The following is a 23,030-nucleotide window of genomic DNA, read 5'->3' as shown; positions in this document are numbered from 1 at the left end:
GGGTTCCAATCGAAAACCCCGATCCACTTTCTCGAGTGAAATGTAAACGATCGATGGGGGAGAAGATCGTTGCAAGGTGCCGCCGCCTTCCAATCGCAAGGACGGCATTGGTATCTTCGAACTTCTTCCTTCTTCTTTCGCTTCAATTTTCTTGCGATTTTTTGGATTAGGGTTTTCTCTCACAGTGACGGGTTCTTCGAAATATTCTATACACTTGATATGAGCCCTAAGCCTCACTAGGTTCTCTTGTTTCTGAATGATACTTTAAATTTTCTGGCATTCGTTGCGTTTGATGTGAGGAAACAGCTTTTTATTGTGGGTTTTCTCATAGAAAAATGAATGCTATACAGAAAGCCTGATTGTTCTATCTCTTTTTCTCTCGGGAAATTCAAAATTTTCCGGGAAACAAGGGGTTTGGGCGATCGGGCAGCGGCCAGACAACCGTAGGGATGGTATCCACAGATGATGGGTTCTTTAATCCCATTTTGTCTACTGATTCCATCTCATATTTTTCTTCTTTTTCCCCTCTTTCATTTGATTTTCCTTTCATCTTTTTTTTTCTCCTATAAAAGTGAGTTTGATTTTTTAATCCATCAAAGTGGGATTTCCATCAGCTTTGATTGAATGTACATATAAATATGCTTTTTTAATGATTTTTGTTCTAAAAGATTTGAGGTTGGTATTTATTTTGTCTTCGGATAAGTTTCACAAGTAAAATAATTATAAATTGTGATTTAGTTTATTTGATTCTAAATGGTTCTAGATGTGATCATATTAATTGTTATTGCAAGTATTTTGTTAGTTCGATTAAATGAGCTCAATGACCATTTAGACAGCAGAGTGTCGCTCTATCATCATATTTTCTCTAAATTAGACCTTAAAATTTTTCATATTAAAAATGAGGGTAAATTACAAAAACCACCATAGTTGTTAATTTAACCATTAAATTTTCAATTGCAATATCTAAACTCTCAAAATTCATAAAGAGAAAAAACTAGACCCTAAACTTTCAATAGAAAAATGTAAGTTGAAATTTCGGACACTAGCAACGATTTCTTAGGGAGTCAAAGAGTCCAAGATTAGAAAATTTAGTTACAACGGTGAAATGTCCAACAAACCTAGAACTTAAAATGCCTAAAAAAGGCCAGAATCCAAAATCAGTTAGAAAACTAAAAAAGTTGAGGTCATCATCTAATAAACCTAGAACTTAAAATGCCTCTTGGGCTTGGTGGTGGCAGTGGTTGAGCATTCTGTGAGATGTTGTGGAGAACAGATGTGAATAAGAGACTTTCATTTTTTTTTTCTTCAAATTGTAGGGTAGGGTTTAATTTTTACACTTGAAAAGTTAGGGGTCTAATTTTTTTTATTTATGAAGTTTGAAGGTTTAATTTCTACATTTGAAAGTTTAAGGATACAACTGTAACAACAATCATACTTCAGGGTGGTTTTTGTAATTTACCCTGAAAATAAGTAAATTTATTTCTAAATTTTTAAGAAATTGGGTCTATTTGATAAATTAGCACCCATTTGATTTAACCTTGAATCTGAACAATTCATTTGATTTTGGAAGAAGAATCTGTAGCACTCAAAACTTTTGCAATTAATTAGAAGCAGAAATTCGAGGAACACCACTTCCAATATTATTTCGTACATTCAACTCTTAAATTTTTCTTTTTTAAGTAGGGTGGGGATTCAATGTATGATTCTCAGATGGGCGGTAAGAAAAATACTTGCCATTAATATCATTTTGTCTTCTTTTTCCTAGGTAAGGTAATTTCAGACGTATTTTTAAATGTAGCAGGTAATTTGAAATTTTATAAAAGAAGCTCAATTAAAATCAAACTGGAATTCAGTTGTAGTATAAAAGACACTGAAAAAAATAACAGTTAATATATATTTGAAAAACAAAATGGAATGACGTAAAATTTTTTAAAACATCAACTTTTTGCAAAAACTGTGTAATTTCTCTTTAAAATATAATTTAAACTTCAAGTATGATTATTTCTTAAGTATGTATCATGATATTGTATTAATAATTTTATTTAGATTTGTTAAAACAAATATAAATATTTAAGGAAGTAATAATTTATCTAATTGTTTTTAAATATTGAATTAGAGTTGAGGTAATCATCTAATAAAGAGATTTTCTAAATAAAAAAATTGCAAAACCCACCCTCATGCTGTTTTAAAAAAAACAATCACATCTTCAAACTTTCTATTGGATGAATTACCTCCTAAACTCATGAATTGTTATAATTAAATCCTAAAATATTATAAAGTGAACCAACTACACTTGAACTATAAGACTATTACAATTTAATCTTTAAGACTAATCTAAATTTTTTCTACTTAAAATAATAATAATAATAATTTATTTTATTTTAAATTCTATAAAACTTGAAAATCATAATGATAAGCATGAAAAGATTTTGGTGCTTGAACCTCCATCGAACATGCTATACAAAAAAAGATTTTGATAAAAAAAAGAAAACATGGTTTTATTTATTAAAGATTTTGCATTGAAAATATAAGATACTTAATGAGGTTTAATATGGAGCTACTCCTATAATTTTCCTATAATTTATGGGAGGTGATGGATCAAATTGAAAGTTGTGATATACTTATTAAATTGAGAAAAGATAAAAGAAAAAAAAACTTTTACTTACAAAATTTTCTCGAAAGTATATATAAAAAAAGGGAAATTATAATAGGTGCAGAAACTTTGATGTATTTTAAAATTTTCAAATATAACACAAAATTTTAATTATAATTTTAGAATGTTTTTTAGTTTTATCCTTTTTATTTTTCCAGATCTTACTGGTAAATTTTTTTCAAAATTAAACTCTCAAACTTTTATAAATGAAAAAAATTAAACTCTCAAACTTTTAATAGTAAAAATCAAACCCCTAAACTATATGATAAAATTGTAACATCCAAATTAAAACTAAACCCTAAATTTTTTAAAAATGATCTTTTTTTACAATTCTGTCTATATTATGTATCGAAAATATTCTCATTTTCATTGATTTTGAATTCAACATAGTTTGTTTTGCAACAATTTTTATAAAGCCTTTTTCCTCGAGACTACCGAGAAATATGAGAAGAGTGTTGCTCAAATTGCTCTTAGGGACGTCGAAATCCGAGAGATCAATTGACAGAAATTACCAAACACCCCACCAAGTTTTGGGGCATAGATTTGTATGCATAGGTAATTAAAAAATCTGATACTTTTCAAGATCGATTCCATCTAAATTTGAACAAATGCTCAAGTTTTTTTTATATAACATGTGGGTGTGAAATTTGAACTCATGATCTATTGGTTAGAGATAAATGGCTTAAAGTTGAATCCATACGGCTAATCTTTAAATTTATACACATGATGAGCCACATAAGCATCCCATTATATCAAACATAATCATTATTACATTTAAGGTTGAGAAGTAAATGTATTTTAAAACAGTAAAAAAAGGAGGGAACAAGGGGCAAAAATAATTACTGTGTAAAATCATATATATTGATGATAATAAGCACAGCTGCGGGCTATACCGAGTAGCAGCCACTTTCAGCCATTTCTCATCACTACAAATAAAACTAACACTCCCATTCCTTCAAAAACCAAAACAAAACACCAACTTTTTCCCAAGGTCAAAAAGTTCCTACTCCACCCTCTAACAAAATCCCTTTTTCCACAATTAAAGGAAAAGGAAACAAACAAAAAGAAAAACGAGCGGGAGGGACCAAATTAATTAAGTTTGAAAACTAGACCCTGAAGTTCTTGCCGGAGAATGTCTGGCCGAACTGCCAATTGGAGGGGACGATGTTCCACGAAGTGGAGCTGCGCCGGTCACTGGCTGTCACTCTGAACGACAGTGACTGACCAACCAGAACCGCGTTCGATTGCCAGTTTTGGCCCCAGTTTCGGCTCATGCTCATCCATTCTGTGTTGCTGCCTTTCACGCTCACCTTCACGATGTCCCCGGCGCCGGCCACGTTCGTGATCAGAACCAAATTGAAGTACCGGAAGCCGTTGATTGTGAATCTGATTCCCCCCTGTTTCCGGCAGGGCACCCTGTACAGGAAAATCAAACGGTTTCAGATCAACGGTGGTGAAACGACGCCGTTGTGTGCTGAGAAAGAGAGAGAGGTTTTTTACCTGCGGTAAGAGACGGGGACGATTCCGGCTCTGTACTCGGCGATCTTGAGGAACATAGGCATGGCGAGGTCGAAGTGAGGGCGGGGAGGGTTGCACCAGCCGCCATTGTCACTCGGAATAGCGTAGTTCGGAGGGCAGAAGTTGGTGGCGGTGATGAAGATTGATGGATTCCCGGGATGGCACCACTGCGGATCGTTATCGCACTTCAGCTCGAAGCAAGCTCCGCAGCTTAGACCGTTGTTGAACAACGCGGTGCTCAGCGCCGCCGTGTTCACGCCGTACCCTTGGCTGTACAAGTTTCCGTAACCGCAAGCACCTCCTGAATCAATCAAACAAACGCTCAATTCCTTCTCAAATCTATTCAATTGAACTAAATATACACAATTCTCTCTCGATCAATTCAAATGTTCATTCGTAACTGGGTTTTCCAGAGAGAGAGACAGTTCGAGGAAAAGCAAACACAACATTTGAAACAAATACACAATTCTCTGTCGATCAATTCAAATGAAATGATCTCATTCACAACTAGGTTTTCCAGAGAGAAAGTTCAAGAAAAAGTAAACACAACATTTGGACCAAATACACACAATGCTCTCTCAATCGATTCAAACAATCATTCATAACAAGGCTTCCGATAGAGAAAGCTCGAGAAAACACAGCATTCGATTGAAAAATCCAACTGTGGAGAAATCAATGAGAGCGTACCCATGGTTCCGGAGGCGTCGCTTCCGCCGTAGAAAGTAGCGTGAGCACTCTGCCACTGGCCGCCGGAGTAAACTCCGGGGATTCTAGCGTCGACAGCAAGCATTGAGAGGAGAATGGAGAGGAGAGTAACCGTAATGGCGGCCATTTTTAGGGTTAAGGAAGGAATTTGAGTGTGAATTGGGAAGATTGTGAGAAGAAGAGGGGAGAATTGGGGTGGTATTTATGGAGGGAAACAGAGGGAAAAAGAAACGTCAGAAAAGTGATTTGGAGGAGACGAAATAATGACCCTTGATTAATGGTGTTCGGTCTCAGCGCTGAGATTACTCCCTACATTTACTTTAATTAATTAAATTCTCCTATTTCTGTTTTCTAATTAAGCGGCCTGGCCAGCATTTTTCGTTACAGTTTTCCTTTTAAATATTTCTCATAATTGCGGATTCTTCAAAATCTACCCAATCAAACAAAATCTCTCAAATTAATTTTCTTTCTATAATTTTCAATTTTCTTTCTTTTTTTTATTTTAAAGTTGGATTATATATCCGTTATTTCTAATTCATAATTTGAAATGGTTTTTCCTTAAAAAAAAATTAGAAAAATAGGTTTTAGTTCATTTTTGATCTACATACTTTTTGTAAAGAGTCAATTTCAGTTTCTATACTTTCAACTTTTCTACTTAAAAAAAAACCGGTCACTTTTACTTTTAAAAAGTGATAATTTTGGTATCTATAGGTAAAATTTAATTATTGATTGAAGATATATGCTAATTCTGACTTAACCATATTTGACTTGGTATTTAAACACAAATTTTATTCGCAATAAAAACTCTTTAAAGAAATATATAGCTATATTTTAATAAATTTAGTGAGTACATGTCATGTTGAAATTTTAATAGAAAGATATGAGATGAAAATGAAATGATGAAAATTGTCACTTTTTTAAAACGTAGAGAACAAAACAAATATTTCGAAAGTATATGCGAAAAAGTTAGAAATATAAAGATCAAAAAGTACAGAGACTAAATAAATTAAAGTCAAAATTATGGATAATATCCAAATGAAAAGAAAGTTAAGATTATAAATTTTGAGTATTACATGCTCATTTGCTCCCTGAGTTTTTAAATTTTAATTATATATTGTTTTATGTTTAAATTTTTTTAGTTTCTTTAGTTAATATCATTAACAAAATTATGATATAACATACTCATTTGACTTAGATTTGGCTAAATTGGTTGATAGATTAGTGATAAGTTGGAGTTGTTGTAATAAAAAAAATATAATACTCACCATTTTTTTAACTAAAAAAATGTATATCTTGGACTAAATATATATACAACTCTCAAAAGTTTACTATTTGACCTAATAAAAACAAACAAATCTTGGTATTTTTTCTAAAGTTCATATCAGTGTCCATCATATCAAAAGTTACAAGTTTGTTTAAGACTGCAAAGAAGTGTTTGTATAATTTTGGACGAATAAATGATGTAACTATGAACATTATATTTATATTAAATATAATTTAATTATTATGTATAGTTTTAGTTCAAACAACTGAGGTACGAAGATTCGAACCTTTAACTTTTAGAGAAAATCATTAATCTCTTAACCAAATTTAAATTTCTATTATGAGGATATTACAATTTTTTTTTTTTTGAGTAACTAAGATATTACAATTCATATAAGAAAATAGAGATTTTAACCTATGACATTTAAAGGAGATTATTATCGTATTAACCCATTTATGTTCAAGTTTGACACCATTAGTACTTGTTGATGTGATATGTCTATTAGTTTGTCGATATTATATCAATTCACTCCCAATTTATCTAATATTTATCATCAATTTAAACTTTTAAAAGCTGAATAACTATAAACAGAGAATATTCCAAGTCTAATGACTAACTTTGTAATTTTAATTTATTTTTCATTATTCAAAAGTAAAAAGATATTTAATGTAAGAAATAAAATTATAATTTAGCTTGGAAACTGTTACTTCCTTCGACGATGGGGTACTCTTATTCGATCGAGAAGAGCTAATAATTGTATTAATATTGAGTTTTGTCATTTTCTATTTTCGAATTGACGATAATACCCTTGGGGTCTGTTTAACTTCTGGGGTTTTGGAGAAAAGGCAAGGGGTATAGGTGGAATGGAAGTGGGCCATAACTCATAACAAAACCGTGTAAATATGAAACCGGTTTTGCTTGGTTCACAAGTCCTGTTATTCTCCATTTGGTATCCAATGGTAGAGAAATAATCCACTGCGGGAACAACCATGGGTTGGGATTATCTCGTGATTTATTTGGAGCCGTTGGATGTAAATCAGAGAGTTCTAAATTCATCGACCTTATAGTGTTATTTGTTTATTATTGTTTCTTTTTTCGAATATTACCTTGCCAATAATGCAATGTATTATAATAGGTATTGTTAAGGGGCAGAATCACGTGTAGATACGTGGTATTCCCTCGTTGAAGCACATATGTTCGAATCTTAGCTCAAATACGTCGAGGATGAGGAGGAAGGGCCAATTGTATCCAGAAGTAGGGTTCTACGTGGCTCCGATCTATAAAAGATTATGACTGACAAGAAATCTGCTAACAGGAGATGGAATTCCGCCCGTAGAAGATCTTTTGACTATTGGCAGATGCAGACTATTCTTAAACATATGCAATCTCTTGTATTTACATAAGCTCGACCTGACACCAACTCGGACTAAATACTAACTTAAGTTTTTATTGAACTGTAGCTAGCGTGACACGGCTAGCAGGCGACTTGACATGGACTTTGATGTGGGTCTAGTTGGCAACCTGCAAATAAAATTACCTTACATCTGTGTAGTGTTCCAATTCCAAATATAATCGCGAACACTACACGGATGTAAGATAATTTTAAGTTAGCTAAATCTGCCAATTCCAAATATAATTGCGAATAAGACAACTATTGTTGATCCCAAAAGTTTGGTCCAATCTCCTACATTACAATTGTTGGACTCAAATACACACATATATATATACACCTTAATCATAGTCAATTTGAACATAATTAGATACATAAAATATAAATTACTATTTGATGCATGTAAATTTAAGTATAGTCGAGTGAAAAAGACATATTTGTTATATTATGCTACTGATATCTGCATTGAGTGAACTTAAAAAAAAAGGAAGAAAAGAAAAATATATCCTATCCTTTAAATTTTTTTTCATAAGAAGATCTTTTAATTTCATAAAAATACAATACTACATGGTAGTTCTTTTTATTGTTATTTATTGTCTTTGTCTCATTTTGTAAGACATGACCTGACAAATCATGTTTTTTTCTTTTCTAGAGTACAACATGTAAGGTAGAGAACAAACTCACGATCTCTTCATTGAAGATATATGTCAATTATTACTAAATTAGGCTCGCTTGGATAAATCATGTATTTTTTTTTGTTAATTTCTAATAATAATTATGAGAATGTGTTTGAAATTTACAATTTAATGTTTTATTGTAATTATTATATCTAAATAAGGTTTTCAAAATGTGAACCATCATTTAGGGTCCATTTGATAACCATTTCATTTTTCATTTTTCATTTTTAGTTTTTAGTTTTAAAAAAACAGGGTTGTTTGATAATCAATTCAATTTTTTGTTTTCTGTTTTTTATTTTTCAAAAACCATTTTGAAATTCTATGTAAAAAAAAAAGTAGTTTTCAAAAACACGTTTTTGTTTTTCAAAATCTCATTTCTTCTCTTAATATTCAACTTTTTTTTTCTTTCTCATATTTATCTATAAAAAATTTATTTTTCATTCTAAAATTTTTTTATTTCTAAATTTCTCTCTCCAAACTTTATTTTTATCAATCTAAAATTTTCATATTTTTGAATATTTATGGTTATTTGTCTCTCCAAAATTTTCTGTATTTTTTGTTTTTTCTCTAACAGCTTAGTTTCATTTCTCTCTCCAAAAATTTAATATTTTTCATAACTTTTTTCTTTCGAAAATTTCATATTTTATAACTTTTATGTCTCTTCGTAATCTATTTTTTCTTCTAAAAATTATATTTTATTTTCTCGTTCAATTTTAACTTTTATTTATCTTTGTATTTATTTATTTTATACAAAAATTATATTTTGAATATTGTTTTTATCTCTAAATTTGTTTCCACTATAATTTTTCTCTTTCTTTATAATTTCTTTTTTTTTTCTTTAACATATTTTTTCCTCTCGACTTTATTTTTTCTCCAAAATTTTTCTCTTTTTGTCTTTAACTTTTCTTTAACTATTTTTTCTAAATATTTTTATTTATATCTCTAAAATTTATCTTCCAAAAGTTTATTTACATCTCTATTTTCATGTCTCTATATTAGGGGAAGACAAAAATTTCCGTAGAATCGGGTCCCAAGAATAGAAAATGCACGTCTCGACCCCGTCTCCAATTCCATTTTTTAAATAATCAATATATATATTACACATTTTTTATATTTAAATTCTAAAAATAATTAAAAACATTTATAAAACCGATAATTTTTCTCGAGGACATCTCGGAACTAAGAACGAGGTGGAGACGGAGACTAAAATTTTCACGAGCCCGAGAATGAGGGAGAGCATCCTCACTCGCACTCACACCATCTCTACTCTACATAAAATTTTCTCTCTCTATTATGTATTTTCAATTTTCTAACTTTTTTAAAACACAAAACTAAAAATGGTTACCAAACATGTTTTGTTTGTTTTTTTTTAAAAACAGAAAACCAAAAACTAAAAACAAGAAAAACCAAAAGCTAAAATAGTTATCAAACGGAGTCTTAGTTATCTAATACTCTGACTCGATTACAACTATATTTTATGTAAGAAAAAAAGTTAACAATTATACTTTATATTATTTATCTAAAGCTAGTGTATTAACTACTAATACAATTCTTTTCCTTGAATCTAATTTTTCTAAAGGAAAGAAATTAAAATCTTAGTCAAAAATTCAAAATCGACTTTTTTTGAAAAAATTGGTTTTTCTATTTCCTATATAGTTTTAAAGGTTGACTAAGATTTCAACAGTCTTGTTTAAAATGTAAAATGAAATAAGAATAATAATAAAACTAACCTGATGCCAAAATCCAGTTTGTCGACATTACTAATGAGATGAGATTGTCCTCGAACATGATTGTCTCGTAGCAACAGACTTCGACACCGATGAGACTAGATATCATTCGAAACTCGACGATCTTATTGTGACGAGATTGATCTGCTGCCAATATCATGTGGGACCAAGAAATTCAACCACGTGGATACTCGATTCTTCATCAATAACATAACTAAAGTTTAACCAATAAAACTAAATATGTGAAATTTTCAAACTAAACTAACTCAATTGCATTTTTAGGATCGAAATAAAGACTACTATTGGAACTTAAAAAGAATTTTTTCTTCTCTTTAATATATTATACGATTATTATGAGGGTAGATAAATAACTCTTTGAAATGAGTAGAAATTTGTAATTATTGATCCATATTGAGTTGAGATCAACTCCTTACTACGCTTAAATTAGAAAAATAGGAAATTTCTTTTTCTTTTGGGTGAATGAACTTGAGAAACTAAAAAGTATAATTGTGTCTAAACTAAGTTAATACAAATAAATTGTAGAAAGAGAATATAATTTAGAATTGTCTTTCTCATATGATAAAAAAGGAAAAATATTTATTTTCACAATATTGTATTAAAGTATAGAAATTCCATTACGGAAAAAGTAGGAATGAGAGAGTGGCCGACGCCACAATTTTTGAATTTACCAAGACGGCGCAAACAAGACTTTCTTTTTGTCCATATGGTTTTAAATATTTTCCTAAAAAAGTTTAAATATTATTTTGTTTCTTCAATTTTCGACTTTTACTTTATTTTAATAACTGTATTTTAAAAATATTTATTTTAATTTATGTATTTTTAATATTTGTTAATTTTAATGTATGTAATTAAAAAAATAGATTATTTTAATTCTTTCATTTTTATTTTTATCACAATTCTTTGTATTACAATTTTAACATGTTAGTTTACTCACTCGTCTGGTAATGCTTCTAATGTTTTTAATTTTTCAATAAATGAAAAAGGAACTGTAGTTGATAACTATTTCTTATTTATTTTTGTTTTTTTTCAAATTAAAAAAACATAAATATGTTTGGAACTATTTCTTATTTGACCTCCTCTAAAGTTTTGAATTAAAAAAAGTAAACTTTTTATACGAAATTTAACAATTCTTTTTATGGTAGATTTATTTTTGAATATTTATTATGCATTTTATAAGAAAAGATAATAAAATAATGGTTTGGAAAAAGTCGGAAACTAGAACAACAAACAAAAACTTAAAAATGAGAAATGAAAAACATGAATAGTTACTAAATGCTCATGATTCTCAAAAATTAGAAAGAAAAAACAAGAAACGGGAATGTCACTAAACATGCTTTAAATTTCTTGTTATATAGTAATAAATTTTATGAAAGGATTTCCATTGTGTATAAATTTGGTGTTAAAATTTCATAAATATAGACTAAAATGTTCAATTTTCAAGACCAAAATAGATGTTTCGAAAGTAAAAGAACTAAAATAGACAAAAAATTAAAACTAAAAAACTAAAATGAAAGTATAAAGATCAAAATAAATCAAAATCAGACTAGATAGATCAAAATAATATTTAAATTTATATATTAAAAAAAAAGAAAAAGGAAAAGTTTTTAAGTTTCAAAGCTCGAAGAGAGAGAGAGAGGTACCCGCATTCATCGGTCCACGTATTACGCCGTGCATTAGCCGTACGTTTGTTTGACCCCTTTTTCCATTCTCACGACCACGGATTCAATGGATTGGATTATATTATATTTGCTTATTTTTTCCTCCGAAAATGATTTAATAGTGAGTATTATTTTTTTTAATATTATTAAATTGATTAATATGTGCAACATTGATCAAAATGTTGCATATTCGAATTCCTACCTCCAGAAACGTTGCTGTACTAAAAAACAAATATAATTTAAAGCCATAATATATAAGAAAATTTATTTTGCAACAACTACCACACGATCCTATTCAATAATTTCTACTTACCATTTGTTTTACATTTTTAATAAATGAAGTATATGTGTCTTCCGTTCACTAAATGTTTTTTCTTAACTAATCATGAGGGTAAGAGTTAGTTTGTGTGTACATCTTAGCTAAATCCAAAATTTTAAATGTGAATGTCGATGGAAGTGTGGAATCTCAATTTCATGGGAATATCCGTCGATGGATATTTCAATAAAAGTTATAGAAATTAAAAAATAAAAATATTTAAATTAACAAATAAACATTTTCATGTTCTAAAAAAGTTAAAAAATCATTAATAAATATTATGTATATATTAGTGACATTTTGTTGATATTTCCATATTTTGTCGATTTTTTTATATTGTGATGAAAATGTCGATTTACCCCTCATGTCAATGTCGAATCCATGGAAACATAGACATATCGATGGAGATGTCGACGTATCGACGAATATTTAGAACCATGGCTAAATCTCACGTGACAATCATATGACTCTACAATATTGAGTTGGTATGATATATATATATAATTTATTGAGCTAAAATCTAGTTTGATATAGATATCATATATATTTATCCAATAAAAAAATGATAAAGCAATGGATAGCGAGATAGAATTGTTAATCTAGTCTAACTAGATAAGACAGATAAGACATATATACTCGACTAAAAATCAGAACTTCAAAACTCCACCTTTAATTTACATGGTTGTTTGTTGAGCTAAGAAAAAGATTATTAATTGTCTAACAAATTATTGCACTAATTGATTTGAATTAGTTGAGCAACTTAAGTATACTTTGAAATTCCTATAGATGAGTCATTTGGAATTTTATTTAAATAACATATGGTCTAGCTATTAATATACACATCACATTCATTCATCTTGTGGCTTGTGTATATTTGCTATGGCTTTATGCTTTTTATCCCAAATGAAACTTTTGACTCACTTTGGGGATCATAATCCTCTTTACCAAAAATCTATTTTGTGTTCACACATCAAGTTCTCTCTTGTTTGGATGGTTCAAATTTAATGAATTGATAATGATACATTTGATAAAGAAATTAGCAACTAAGATTATGCTTTTACCTTGAAAGAAATGAAATTATCTTCTCTCTTTCTCCAATGCCACTATGAGAAAATTAATTTCTTATTATAGGTAGGATGAATATTCAACCATCTTCAAACCTTATCTATTAAAAGTAGACTCCAATTCTCTTTTTCATATCATATGTTGTTACAAAATTATGTATTCCGCCTATCGTTTATTTTATTTTATTTTAAAGTACATGTGGGATGGAGTCGAACTCATAACTTCTTAATAAAAGATATATACAAGTTACTGCTGAACTATGCTAATCACTTTGACACGTACGGGGTATGGATATTGTTGATTTGTTGATTTTTTAATCTGTAATAATATTTTGGGACAAATTAAATATTAAAAAAAATATATTTGAATTGTGTCATTCTCTTTGTTCTATTTCCCTTAATTGCCTTGGTTTCGATTTTACTTTGGAAAAAAACATATATATATATATATATATATTTCTAAATAGTGAACGGTTAGATTTTAATAGTAATTAACACAAAGATAGGTGCTCACGAGTCAGTACATAAATATTGTTGTTCTACTTTTGTCAAGATTATGTTGTAAGCCTCCTCATTCTGTTTCTTTATATTGTGTTGTTGTTTCTTTTTGTCTTTTTTGTTGATTTTTTTAGGAATCACCCGTCTCTATATTTCAAGTCATGATATACGACACACACAAAGATCATGCCAATCTTAATTGGATCGATCAAGTACTCTATTGATTTCTATCACCAATAATTTAGGTAAACAAAACACGATGAAAAAGAAAATTAGGGTTTTGAAGTCCGCAATTAGGACATGAAACATAGTTAGGATCAGTTGAAAAGGGGTCAGGCAACTTTAGAATTAAGAAATGGGTTTGAGTGAGGAGGAGGAAGAAGAAAAAAAATATGAATATTATAACTTTACAATAATAATAAAGAAAAAAAGTGATGAGATTTGGCCACATCATCAAAAATAATTAAGCCTTAGGCAGTAATATATGGTTGAACAACTTCATACCAACCTTGCAACCTCCCTCACATATGATCCCCCTGAGTTTTTGGAGAGATTATGAGATAAAGATTTATTTTATTCCCCCTTTTAAATATCCCCTAATCTAGACATGTGATTTACTGCCATTTTTATCTTATCTTATTCTACTTTTCAATGCTGATATGTTTTTACCAATATCGAGAGCCTAGCTCAAATGATAATGATCATACTATCTTTAAGGTCGTCGATTGTTTAATACTAATATGAGCTTAGCTCAACGATAATTAATACGTTTCTCTAACCAAACAGTTATGAGTTTGAATCCCGACCTCACCCCACTTACTGCACTAAAAAATAAGGTCGATGGTTTAATCTCCCAGCTCACACAATTATACTGACTAACTAAAAAGGAAAAATCGTGTTTTCGAGTATGATTATTTGGATATGGTAATTAAAATAATATACAAGTTGGCTTCTTCTCTTCCTTTCTAATATGTATAATGGCCTAGAATCAAACCCCTCAAACAGCACAAACATATATCTAGTAAGGCTTTAATCCAAGGACAAAACAATAACACAAATTTTTAAAACTTTAGAGATACAAATTGTGATAAAGACAGTGAAAAGTAATAATGAAAATTATGGTGTGACATGTGTGTAATAATATGGCTATCCCTAGTCCACCATATTATATAGTGAAGCATTGAAGAAATGTTGCTCTATGGAGGCTTTAAATTTTCAAGTTGCCTTAACTTTAGTGGATCCCTATAGTGTGACAAATTATTTTGATCATTTTTGCTTTATCTTTAGATTCAAAAAATGTATGAATCTCTAGTTTTATATCTTTCTCAAGCTTTACGCAACCCCCACCCAACAAAAAAAATAAAAAAAAATAAAGAACGAAAAACCAAGAGCATAATTCCAAGTTTCTAATACAAGCAAAGTTTGAAATCATATTCTTAGATTTGCTTCCTCCTTCCACACATTCTTGTCTCTCCAATGTTGAGATCGAAAATCTTTTGTCGATAGTTTAAATGTTCGGTTTAGTCTAAAGTGTAATTTAACGCCAGTTTGATTAATGAAGGTTCCTTATTTATTTTCAAATATTAAGCTCGTCTACTAATAATTTCTTAATCTAAAAATGAAGCATAAAAACTCAATCGTTCTAGTGGTTCACAATGAATTTTAATTAAAAGAATTTAAAAGTATTTTACAATCGATTTCACTTTTCAAAAGATTTAAATGATGTGCATTAAAATCCTTTTTCTGTTTTCTTTTAATACAATAAGGGAGATGTGGATTCAAACTCATGACTTATTGGTTGGAGGTAGAAGTTCATATTAACTAGCTTAGCTATATTGAAGCGTTTGATTTATATATGAACTTAAATGTATATAGGTTAAAGAGCATTTTATTATTAGATAATTTGTTTTAAATCATAGTGGAGGGGTTGTGGACTAAAAAACTATTACTTTTGGAATTGGTTGATGGAGACTATAACTACCAAACATCAAAGAATCTAACTACCCTCCAATATATACAACATGCAATAAAGATAAAAATAAATAAAAATAAATAATCATGTCTTCTATTATGAACAAGCAAAAATGAATATATCACTTTTTGACCCCTCTCTCTCTCTTGCATATGTCATGCTTTCTTCAATGAGAGGAGAAATTTTAATGGCCATTTCTTTTTTCTACTAAAAAGAAAAACTTTTCATGTTTTCAAATCGTCACCGCTCCCACGGATAAAAATTTGACACTTTCTTTACTTTTCGAAAAAAAAAATCTAATTTTCTACCTTTCTTTCTTCTACTTGTCAAATATTTAGTGGTGGTCAGTGATGATCGATAAACAAGATTGTTTTTATGTTTTTTTTTTTTTGCTTGAATATATAAATTTAACACAGAGTAGTATAAAATTGGAACTTTTTTTAGAAAATCAATGAAATTAAGAATAACAATGAGGACTAATTTCATGGAGTTGCCGTGGAATCACTCTAAAATTAAAGCTTTTCCTGTGAGTGGGCTTTCCATTTTTTGCTCTCTTTCTTTTGTTTTATTTTAAAGATGAAAGAGTAAGTTGTGTGCCTTTAATCATAGTAAAAAAAATTATTTTAATGGTTAAAACTTAAAACTAATTTATGCATAGAAATGTTATGTTTGGCTACAATTTTGAGGGGTTTTTCCCCTGAAAAAAGGGAGAATACTTGAATATAGTTTCAACTATGTTTATCTCACACTTACTTTTCTTTACACATTTTTTTCCCACTAATCTCTCTTTTACTGTTATCTTGAATTGTTTATTTTTACTACCTTAATTATTATCTCTGTTAAATTTAAATGGTGGGGTCGATTATCTTTAATTATTGCTTATTTGAATTGGAATTTGAATTTAAACGACACTCGTTTCCAAAAATCTAAGCTCATTATGTTGAAGGAAATTTTGCTTTATGGAAATCTAAATAAATCAAGATTTGATTGATTGAATTTGATTTTAAATTTTGATTAATTTTCTTCCCATAATAATTTGATTCGGATTCCCCTTTTGAATCCAAGTGATTTACCAATTAAAGGATAAAAGGGTATGGTATTTGGGAGTGTTTTGAAGGCAATTCAATAAAAAGAAATATGTATTCTTATTGTGACCGATTATTATTGATGAAAAGGGTTTAATGGTAAATTACTCTAGAAATGCCTTATCGGTTAGAAAGATTAATGACAATAAATAGATACAGTGAAAAAAACGTTTATAGGATTAAGGCGTGCATTTGCCTTGAAAAAGTGTGCATTAAGAAATAAAGAAGAAAGAAAGTAGGTGTAAATGACAAATTAACAAGAACTAAAGTGTCGGTAAAAAGAGAAACACAAATTTTTATTAGTTTGTATCATCCGTGTTAATGTTAGAGTAATTTGATAGACTAGTGTATCACCACGTGCAAGGTACGTAATATTTTTTTTATTTCATTTTTCATTAATAAAAATATCACTATTTATTGAAAAAAAAATATATCAAAATTAAAAAACTTGAAAGAAACATTTATAAATGAATAGGATTATATAACTCAATTTTTGTTGGTGAAATAATGTTGGAAGAGTATAAAATTTTTCAAGAAAGTAAAATGATTTTTTCACATCCAATATTTTTAAAATTCTATACATTTATTAGGTGCATTTAAATTTTCATTTTATTCAAAATTGATTTCCTTTTTACTTAATAAAAATATGACTGATTTTTTTCCCTAATTAATTTTTAGCATTAAGAACATTTTTCTTTAAAACAATAGATACTCATAAATTTATGTCTATAAGTTAATTTTACTTATTATATTTGGGTATTTAATAAAAAAAATATAATAATTACTGTAATAAAAATTATTATATTATTATATTTCTATAATATTTATTTTTAATCCACTTTTAATTTGTTATATTAATGTTAATGAGTAATAATAAATTTAAAATAGAAATATATTTAGAGTTTTAATTTAACGGCACAAAATATTCCTATGCATAATAGAATATCATTTTTTAACTACTTTTAATTTGACAATTACTAAAAATATGCTATTTCCTTTAAATCAAACTCAACAAATAAAAATAATAGCATTATTGCTTAATGGTGGTAGAAGATAATTTTTTTTATTTTTTTTAATCTACAAATAGGAGAGAAAATTATCATCCATATATTACATAGAATAAAAAAATCATAACTGTAAAATAATTTATAACATTTATAAGAATGATTAATACGTTAATTTCTCAGAAATTGTCCACCTTCGATTAATGTTTGAGATCAAATTGTAAGATTCAATGACTTCTACTTATAAGCAACATTGTTCTGCAACTCTTATAAATAGAGATGCTCAACGTGCTACGCCATTGTGTACTATGACGATACTAAATCTATATGTATAAAATTTAAAAGAATTGATCAAGAAATGAAAAGAAGCAAACTAAGGAAGAGAGCTAAATTATGGTGGGAAGAAGGGAGGAACTCATATATATATATATACACACATATGTAGGGAATGGATATGAGTTGAAAAACTTTTGAGATTCCAATAACTTTTAATTCCATTAATTTCAATTAAAGTAAAATCATAAATTGTTAGGAGTAAATATAGGTAACTTTTCATATTCATAACTTTTATGTTTTTATTAATTAAAGTTATTAGAAATAAGAGATGACATTCTTAGTAAATTAAAATGGATAGGTTGGTAGAATAGTCCAAAAATGTTTTTCCAAGATACTCCTTTTTTAATATAGTATAGATAGGTACCTTATAGAAAAGAGAATTCGAACGGTACATTAGAATAGTAGGCTCGATAATCGTAGATGTATATACACATATAGAAAGAGAATTTCAATTGGACAGAGCATGTGCTACGATTTCAAATTCTTAGTTAAATGAATTATTTTAAAAAAATAGTTGCAATTTCATAGAATAGTTATTTTAGAAAGAGTTGCAAATTTCAAAAGGCTTTCATCCATTAGTCTATATGGTTATATATTATGCTATGTTTAAGAAAGAAATAAATAATGGTCACATGCTCGTGCCTGTGCCTATATTTTATTTTTTTTTTTAAATAATGGTCACATGCGATTTCTGAAGTTGGGCCTTTTAAGTTACTAAAAAACGATTTTTAAGGCTTGGGCCTACCCAACATATTTCTCATTGGATTCCATATCCACTAAAAATTAAAACAGATTCTTTTTTCAATACTAATAATAAAACGGATTACTCCACCAAAAGACTACTTCAAAATGATAATAATAATAATAATAAAAGGGATTATATAAGAGTTATATATAGTATATATTTTGAGTTGAAAGGGAATTTGGAATTGTAATATTTTGATAAATGATATACACCTTAATCAATTCCTATGCTGAAGTTGATTTTTATTTTATTTATTTTTTACATACAAACTTTTAAGATTGGGATTAAATTAACTATTTTATTATCATAGTTAAAATCTTGTATTTATGATATATTCAACTTTTTTTTTACCTTGTTTAAAAAAAGATCTTCTTTTTTCACACAAAAGTTTAAAGAGTAGAATAGAATTTAAATTTAAAATAGTATTTTGATCACTGTATTTTCAGATTTTATTCACTTTATTCCTCTAGTTTTGATTTTTATACTCAATCCACGTTGATAGAATTTTAACACAATGGAAACATTCTAATATAAAATTATGGTTACATTTCTATTAAACTTCGTTATTTAAAAAATGAGATAAAATTAACTTCAAAAGACCAAAATAAAAAGATACAGAAACGAAAACAAATGTTTCGAAAACAAAAATTAGAAGTATTATTATAACCAAAATCTTTTTATGTGATAAATGGGTAAGTATAACTTAGTTGAACTACCACTTCCATTCGCCCTTCTCACAAGGCTATGTTTGGTGAGGGAAAAAAAAAAAGAAAATTTATCTGTTTTGAAAGTTGAGATATATAAATAAAACACATATAATACCCAAAATCTACTCTTCCAATGGCACTCCCAGACCATCATCAGATCAGAATCCACCCAGTTGCAGATCTCGAACAGCCGCCGCCGGAGAAGGGCCGCCAGCAACTCCAAATTGTCCCTCCAAAGAAGAAAAGGTATTCGTGTTTGTGCAGATGGTTGTGTTGGAGCCTCTCCATTATTTTGGTTCTACTGATCGTCGTCGGAGCCGTCGTCGGAATTCTGTATCTCGTTTTCAAGCCTAAGATTCCGGCGTACTCCGTCGACTCCTTGAACATCAGTGACCTCCGCCTCAATTTCGACATGTCGCTCTACGCCAGGTTTGCCCACGTACACTGCGGACTTCAAATTTTGTAGCTATATTATTTTATATATGGACAAAGTTTTACCTCCTAAAATTTTCACAGAAAAATTAGAGAAGAAGTTTGAATATATATTTTTACCTCTTAATGTTTAATAGTACATTTTAATATTTTTCTCATTATACCATTTTTATTTTGGTAAATATTAAAATTAGTTTACCATCAATTTAGAAAAATATTTGTAAGCTTGATATCTTGTCCTAACTACTATGCAAACGTAACGTCTGAGAAGTGAGGGAAGTATAAAAATAAGTATTTTTTTTTAAATAATGGGCTGCTAATTTTTTTATTAGTGATTAGAATATAAGAGATAAATTATCACCCATGAGGACGCAAGTATTTTCTATAAATTTATATAATAACATATTTATAGAAATTTAGAGGATAGATTAATTAAGCCGCATAAGAGAGGAAACATTAAAATTTATGCCAATTTCTTAAAAATTTGGAGGAGATATTAGAACCTATATCCTATTTTAGTAAGTAGTATATCTTATAAAAATTTAAATACTCTTTGTATTTTTGAAAAACAGAAGAAAAAAAATTAAAATCTCATTATTTAAATTTATCTCTTTTATTTTTAAAAATTTTAATGGCAGTCAATAGATAGTGAAAGATTGTAGGACAATATTTAAGTTGTTCTGAACTTAAATGAGACAATTCCTCACTTCTTCCTTCTTGGCTCCGCTCTTGCTTGTAGGTTCGATGTGAAGATAACGGCGTACAACCCGAACGAGAAGATCGGAATATACTACGAAAAGGGAGGAGTTTTGAGCGTTTGGTACACTGAGAACAAGCTTTGTGAAGGGTCACTGCCGGCGTTCTACCACGGCCACCGGAACAAGACGGCGTTGGACGTGGATTTGACCGGGAGGACGGTGTACGGAAGCACTTTGATGGCGGCGCTGGTGGAGCAACAGCGGACGGGGCGCATCCCGCTGCAGCTCCGGGCGGCGGCTCCGGTGGCCGTGAAATTGGGGAAGTTGAAGCTTAAGAAAGTTAAGATCTTGGGGGAATGCTTGTTGGTGGTGGATAGCTTGACTGCCAATAATGCCATTAGTATTAAAGCTAGTAATTGTAAATTCAAGTTAAAGCTCTAATTTTCTTTTTTCCTTTTTGGAAATTTGTCTAGGGATTTTCAATTCTACTCTTTATCTTTTTTTAATATTCTAATATCTTCATATATTTAGTTAATTTTTGAGTCACGTCGAGGTGGAGGTAGAAATTCAAACTTCCGAACTTTTGATCGAGAATATATATTGTTAGCTATGCTCGAGTTGGCCTTTCATATATTTTAGTTTTTTATTTTATTTATTTGAGTTAATTATATATTTTTGAAGGGTATTATTTTTCATTATTTATGATTAATTTGATGTTATATGTATGTGATTGTGTCATCTTCCCTTTTTAGTACAATAAGTCTGGTGGACGAATTTGAACTTATGACCTCTAGAACAAAGGTAGATATCAATGAAGCATCATGATTACATATCATGTCATCTTTAATACTATCTTTATCATTATCTTTTTCATTACTCATCTAATAAGAATAGGATGTTGTAACTTGTCCACGTACTTATATTATTTATTAGACAAATGAATAAAATATATGTTTACATAATTTTATGTAACATTAAATTTGAAAATTAAGATAAAATATTTGAAAGTTTGGATACCAAAAAAATTGGAATAAGCGCCGCGATGTTTTAGAATCAAAACAAGATTTGAATGACTTTCCCTTATTTTTTAGTCCACTTATTTTTACATTTAAAACTTTTTAGTGACGTTGATATAGTTTCAACAAAAAAAAAAAGTGGTGTTCATGATATATAGCTTTAAATAAGAAATATTTTTTAAAATATTGTACGTCTTGGAACTTAATTTCCTATGAACGTTTTAGATTTAATTATAAGCTTCGTACGTGAACTTTCAAGGTTCTCATACTTCAAAGTTATAAAAAGTACTACAAAGTTAAGGTTTTATATCTAAAATTATTTAATTTTAATGTTGTGTACTCTAAATTTTTATTAATAGGTTTATGAAATATCACAATTGTTGAATTTATATGATCTCCGCAATTTAAAAAGTTTTTGGTGCCGTCTTTTAAACTTTGTGAATGACCTATTAAATATAAAATAAAATCTATTAGAATATCCTTTTAAATATAAAAACTAAATAGACACAATATTAAGAATTCAATGATCTATTAGAATTTTTTGTCAAAGTAAATGAACTAAATAGACTCAATTCTAAAGGTTTAGTGATCAAACTTGTAATTTAACCTATTAACAATCCATTAGAAAGTTTATTCAACTAAAGATAAAAAAAAAAATCATTATCATTAAGAAAATCTAATTAACATTACACTAACCAACCTAATTTGAATATATTATTTATTTTAATTTATAATATCTTTTAATATATTTTAGAGCTAGAATATTTTTTTTAATACAATATGTATAATTCAAATTCATGATCTTCTAGTCAAACATATGTATGCCTTAACCTCGAAGCTATGTTAAGTTAGCATAGATCTAATATCTTTCATTATATGCAAAGAGTTGTTTTAATAATATTCAGAAAATTAAAACCAACTATAAATTAACGAAGGAAGAGAAGCAAGATTTAAAGTTTAGAGAGTTATATCATCGCTCAATAGAATTCAACTGGCTATAGCAATCATTCAAAGGTTGAAATCTACCATCCACTCCTTATTTTATCTAAAACAATAGCAACTTTGTAAATTATTAAAAGTAGTAGAATATTGTTTACTTCCATAGAATGTGGTTGAAAATTTTCAATAAATGAAAAATGAAAAAAAGGGGGACAAACTTAATTTTAAAAAGAGAGAATAAATTTATAGTAGTTGGTTTTGGAGAATAGAGTCCCATAGAATGTGGTTGAAATTTTTTAATATATTTGTATTATTTAAAATTTAATTAATTATACTTATTTTAGTGGCATATTAAACTCATTGTGAAATTAAAAGAGAAAATATACTATTACTTTATACAAAATAATTTAAACTACAAGAATTAAGTAGAGAAGTGGTTGAACAACTCAAATCCCAAAAACTCATCCATTCCCATTGGAAATTTCAAAGAGCAATCATGTGAGCTTTCTTTTCATAGTAAAGGCCCCAACCAAATTAATTTCAGAGTAATCAAATTCAAAAGAAACACAAGATATTTTTGTAAGATTAATTTAACCTTGATTATT

The 23,030-nt window shown here is 28.7% G+C and overlaps 2 protein-coding genes and 1 non-coding gene across 3 annotated transcripts; 2 read left to right on the top strand and 1 right to left on the bottom strand.

Moving 5' to 3' along the window:
• The first annotated feature begins 365 nt into the window (after positions 1-365).
• Positions 366-511, top strand: LOC148209261 (small nucleolar RNA snoR143). The gene has a single exon (XR_015787509.1). It is a non-coding gene; the product is annotated as a small nucleolar RNA snoR143 (small nucleolar RNA).
• Positions 512-3,492: 2,981 nt separating this feature from the next.
• Positions 3,493-5,062, bottom strand: LOC111009989 (expansin-A6). Its single transcript, XM_022283237.2, has 3 exons — positions 4,859-5,062; positions 4,154-4,472; positions 3,493-4,069 (listed from the first exon to the last, which is right to left on the bottom strand). The coding sequence occupies exons 1-3, from the start codon at positions 5,001-5,003 to the stop codon at positions 3,760-3,762; spliced, it is 774 nt and encodes a 257-aa protein (XP_022138929.1). The 5' UTR covers positions 5,004-5,062; the 3' UTR covers positions 3,493-3,759.
• A 14,317-nt stretch (positions 5,063-19,379) lies between these two features.
• Positions 19,380-21,095, top strand: LOC111010204 (NDR1/HIN1-like protein 6). Its single transcript, XM_022283553.2, has 2 exons — positions 19,380-19,769; positions 20,512-21,095. Exons 1-2 carry the CDS (start codon positions 19,474-19,476, stop codon positions 20,909-20,911), a joined length of 696 nt encoding a protein of 231 aa, XP_022139245.1. The 5' UTR covers positions 19,380-19,473; the 3' UTR covers positions 20,912-21,095.
• Positions 21,096-23,030: the final 1,935 nt, after the last annotated feature.

The sequence above is a fragment of the Momordica charantia genome (genome assembly GCF_013281855.1).
Source record: "Momordica charantia cultivar OHB3-1 chromosome 9 unlocalized genomic scaffold, Mcharantia_2.0 BLBB01000009.1, whole genome shotgun sequence".
Taxonomy (NCBI): Eukaryota; Viridiplantae; Streptophyta; class Magnoliopsida; order Cucurbitales; family Cucurbitaceae; genus Momordica; species Momordica charantia.
Note: the sequence above shows the minus strand (reverse complement) of the source record. Positions and strands in the feature narration are given on the sequence as shown.

Bases quoted from the DNA above. Each gene is read 5' to 3' on its own strand.
- LOC111009989 (XM_022283237.2), bottom strand. From the start codon at position 5,003: ATGGCCGCCATTACGGTTACTCTCCTCTCCATTCTCCTCTCAATGCTT. The intron at 4,473-4,858 runs GTACGCTCTCAT...TGATTGATTCAG, and splicing joins CGACGCCTCCGGAACCATGG to GAGGTGCTTGCGGTTACGGA. The intron at 4,070-4,153 runs GTAAAAAACCTC...TTTCCTGTACAG, and splicing joins GTCCCCGTCTCTTACCGCAG to GGTGCCCTGCCGGAAACAGG.
- LOC111010204 (XM_022283553.2), top strand. From the start codon at position 19,474: ATGGCACTCCCAGACCATCATCAGATCAGAATCCACCCAGTTGCAGAT. The intron at 19,770-20,511 runs GTTTGCCCACGT...TCTTGCTTGTAG, and splicing joins GACATGTCGCTCTACGCCAG to GTTCGATGTGAAGATAACGG.